General features: G+C 41.2%; 1 protein-coding gene across 1 annotated transcript; it reads right to left on the reverse strand.

Annotated features, from left to right (window-relative positions):
* Positions 1-319: 319 nt before the first annotated feature.
* Positions 320-2282, reverse strand: LOC311591116 (zinc finger and SCAN domain containing protein 4C-like; the record flags this gene model as incomplete). Its single annotated transcript, XM_084770484.1, has 4 exons — positions 320-505; positions 965-1290; positions 1374-1533; positions 1887-2282. 4 exons carry the CDS (start codon positions 2280-2282, stop codon positions 320-322), a joined length of 1068 nt encoding a protein of 355 aa, XP_084626610.1.
* Between the last annotated feature and the right edge of the window lie 1840 nt (positions 2283-4122).

Consider the following 4122-nt stretch of genomic DNA (forward strand, 5'->3'; position numbering starts at 1 on the left):
AGAATCCTGGTGGCATGATGAAAGGCTACACCAAGCACATCAGAAGTAAACATCATTCATCCTCAACATTTCTACATGGTATGTGAACATATGTGAGCTTCCTCAGGGAGTCAGTGTGTTCTGACAAATGACTCATCTTCTTTGCCCTCATGTGGCAGTAGAATGGGAAAAACTCTAGGTGGAAGAATAACCCAGGAAGTTCATGCTACATTTTCACTGGCTAACTATTGCTTAGAAGTGAGGTGGTTCTTCAGGTACAGATGAAAATTCTAGGCTAAGGCTGTGCTGGCCTCTGAGTGGGAAGATTGAGAGTTCAGTGTCATTTGTGGCACTTCCTCAGGTGCCGGTTGTATGTGGATGACTGTCGGAAGCTACGGTTACACAGGGAGCAGGTATAAGGCTTCTCTCCTGTGTGAATCCTCTCATGAGCATGCAGGTTGGTCTTGTGGCTGAAGGACCTTTTGCATGTGCTGCATGTGAAAGGCTTCTCTTGCTTGTGGATGACCTGATGAACACGGAGGTCTGAGTGGTTATAAAAGCCTTTATGGCACGAGGGACAGAAAAATGTCCTCTCGTTCCTGTGTTTTCTCTGGTGGGCTAAAAGTCTAGACCGATATTTGAAGGTTTGGGGACATTCATCACAATTGTGTGTTTTCAGGTCTCTGTGGAGTCTCTCCTGCTGACCTGTACCTGTGGAGTTGGCCTCAAGATTCTGGCACAGAGAGACAGACTGAGAGGGAGGCCACTGTGGCTTAGAGAGGAGCAGTAACACCTCCACTGCGACATCTTCAGGAGAAGGTGCACTTTGTGACTCTTCTAGGGACCTGAAGGGGCCCGGACTCCCTCTTGTAGCTTTGTCAAGGTTTCCATGAGAAAAGCATCTCTCTTCAGTCTCTGGATCTTCTGTCTGAATAGTGAGAAGGGAGTATATCTCATTTCCAGTTTTGCTAGCACCAGCACTTACTTCAGTAGCATTCGAGAAAGCATTGCAGCCATCTTCATTGTCTTCAGTGTGGTCTAGCCTGGAGGACAATCCTGCTTGTAACTCCATGGGTACAGCTTCAGGAAATCTTTCCCAGAGGGACTGATCCTGGTGCCTGGAGGAGCCTTGCTTTGTCCCTTTGGTTCCGTGGGGGATTCCACGAAAAATATCGCCCTCTTCAGGCTCAGGATTTTGATATCCTTGGATAATAAGAAGGGGATCCCTTTCATTTTCTAGACTATAAACACCACTATTTACTTCACTGGTGTGCTGGAAGTGCTTGTAGCCATCTTGAGTGTCTTCATATCCTGTAGAATTAAGACAGTCTATGAAACTGTACCTCAGAAGTGATCTCACACAACATCCCTATCTTTCAAGTATCCACACTCACCAGTTGCGATGATCCTGCCATGTGGCGTCTGAAGGGGTGTGATTCCATCATCTCCTGTTGCAGATGTTGCTGATTGCTGCTCTTTAAATTCACTGATGACTTGTTTTAAGGAAAGATGATCAGAAAAGAGGGCTTCCTGCCCCTGCATGGAGACATGGACCTGTAATCAAAAACCAAGTGACCATTGTCAAAAAACCAGTAGATGATGTAATACCTGCCCTTAACCTGTTTGTACAGAATCATTAGACTGTGGGTTAGCTCATCTATCTTAGTCCTATCTCTAAGGATATTATCTTGGCACTCACAAGTTCTGTACTCTCAAGTCACTATTGACACTGTGTTTGCTCATGTTGTTGAGTCAGTCTCCAGAGAAAAGACAAAGTGAGACGTCCATGGAGCTTTGGAAAAGGATGGTTTCACTAATAACACAAACAGCCTAGACGTCCTGTTTTCCCCAAATCCCAATGACTGTCTTTCCTCCCAATTTAGTCATCCCTGACCCCAGGTACTCACCATGACAGGAGGTTTCAAGCACTCATCAGTCAGACCCTCCATGAATCTCTCCATGTTTTCCCCACTTGATTCCCACTTCTCTTTTATGGCATCCTTGTCCTTGTAGTGCCCACTGTTGAGAAACTGCTCAAAGACCAGTTGAGAAATCATCTGCTCCTTGCTCCGTTTTTCTGGCTGCAACCATGAGGTGAATATCTCCCAGAGTCTTTCTAGCTCTTGCTTTGCCAAAGAGCCATTGTCATTTGGGGAAAAGTTCAGCTGAGGACTTGGCGAGTTAGAGTTGTCTTCTCCAGAATTCACAACAGAATCCCAGCTTGGAATGAACTCTAGATTGTCTGTTTCAAAGTCATTTGGTGGTGACTCAGGCTTAAGGGTTTTTCTGAGCTGTGAAGCCATTTTGGTTAGGTTCATCAGGAAGATTCAGTTCTGCCAATTTAGTATCTGTCTTGTGACTTCTGAATGTGTTTCAATAATTGGTGATGTACAAAAGCTACAAGTTAGAAAGAGAAAAGATATATAATAAAAGGCCAAAATCTACTCAGGTTTATGTTGGAAATGGTTTCATGGTTATATGACAGTAATGTTAAAAATATGTTTCAAAAGAAAAAACAAGAAACTATGGAAAGTGCGACAATATTTGACTTAATAGGAAGAAAAATGCTCTGTCAAGGGTAGGAATATCTGTCATGAGAACATAGCAAATTACACAATAGCTCAGGGTTCTCTCATCCCCTCTTGAAAAAGCAGATGTTATTGTTGCTGTTCCTCAAGAATTGTATTTCTCCCATTCTAAAATGTCACAGGACTATACATCCTCAATAAAAATATTAAAAGTGAAAGTACACAAGGAATTCAGGAATATTTACATAAAGAAGACCTGTCCTGAAAAACCCAAAGGGAAAAAAGTGAAAGAACACAAATATTAAATTACAGAACAGTACAGATATATCCTTAAGAAAACATATCTATTGTTTCTGTATTTGAGTATTTTAAATACTGTTTAAAATATCAAGCATTTGATCATAAAGTTTGTCCAAAGCAACCTGCTCTGTAAGAGCATTCTGTTCTTTGAAGCTCTGACTTCAGCAATCATTGTCCATGATGGAAGTGCCAATCCCACTGTAAAATATAGGCTGTATCCAGTGCCCCCTTTCTACCCTAAAACAAAGACCTGATCCATTGAAGTCCATATTTAAGGGAAAGTCAACAACTATAACCTTGTCTTTTGCTGCCTGTAATTCTCCTTCTGGGTAACTGTTATCCTTATCTGATATATGTAATCCCAAAACAAGTTTTTTTTTGTCTAAGATCTCATACTGAAAGTCTCAATCTACACTATGATCCTGAAAATCCAATGTAGTATCAGGATGGTAGAGCAAAGAGTGTTTAACAACAGATAACCAAATGAGGCAAGATCTTTTGCATAAGATAAAACACCTAGTCACAAAAGAAATAAGGATGCAATTAGACTTACAGATACCCAGAACAATTCCAACATTTTACCAGATATCAAAACACACACAAAAAAGAAAACAATACACACAAACTACTATAACAAAAAACCTGGTAGATAAATGTTCTGCTACAAAAATATATACAGATTTAATATCTCTCAGAGTTACATCAAATACTCAAAAGAGGTGTTGGCAAAACCCATACATCCAGGAATGACTCAACACTAAGATCCTATAATTTTTCACCTAAACAATTCAGCTACCTCAATGCTGATCAAGTAATACGAAATGCACTTGAATGGACCTGAAAACAAAAAAGTGAATTTCATTCATCCATATTTCCAGGATCAGACACACACACGCGCGCACACACACACACACACACACACACACACACACACACACACACACACACACAATACTGATTCCCAGCCAGTCACCCTGGAAAACTGCTCCCCAGCCTATTAAGAAACCTGCAAACTCTGATTCTCCTGAGTCTGATGCTTCCAATGAAACAAGTATATATTCTCTTGATTCTAAAAGATGTGTTCTTTAGCTTCCAGTTGTCAAAGCTGAGTGAACCCATCTTTGGTTTTAATGTACATACCCAGTGGGAGGTTACAACAGACAACATCAGTGGTCCTTTTTCCTCCAAGTTTAAAGACAACAAATGCACACTTTGTGCCTTACCATTAGAGATTTCTTGGGATAACAGATTATAAACAGGCTTTGGAGGGACATCTGCAAGAATTACAAGGCGATAGAGTGTTGGCTAGGGAAGA

The sequence above is a fragment of the Acomys minous genome, assembly GCF_964271855.1.
Source record: "Acomys minous genome assembly, chromosome: 20".
NCBI classification, from domain to species: domain Eukaryota; kingdom Metazoa; phylum Chordata; class Mammalia; order Rodentia; family Muridae; genus Acomys; species Acomys minous.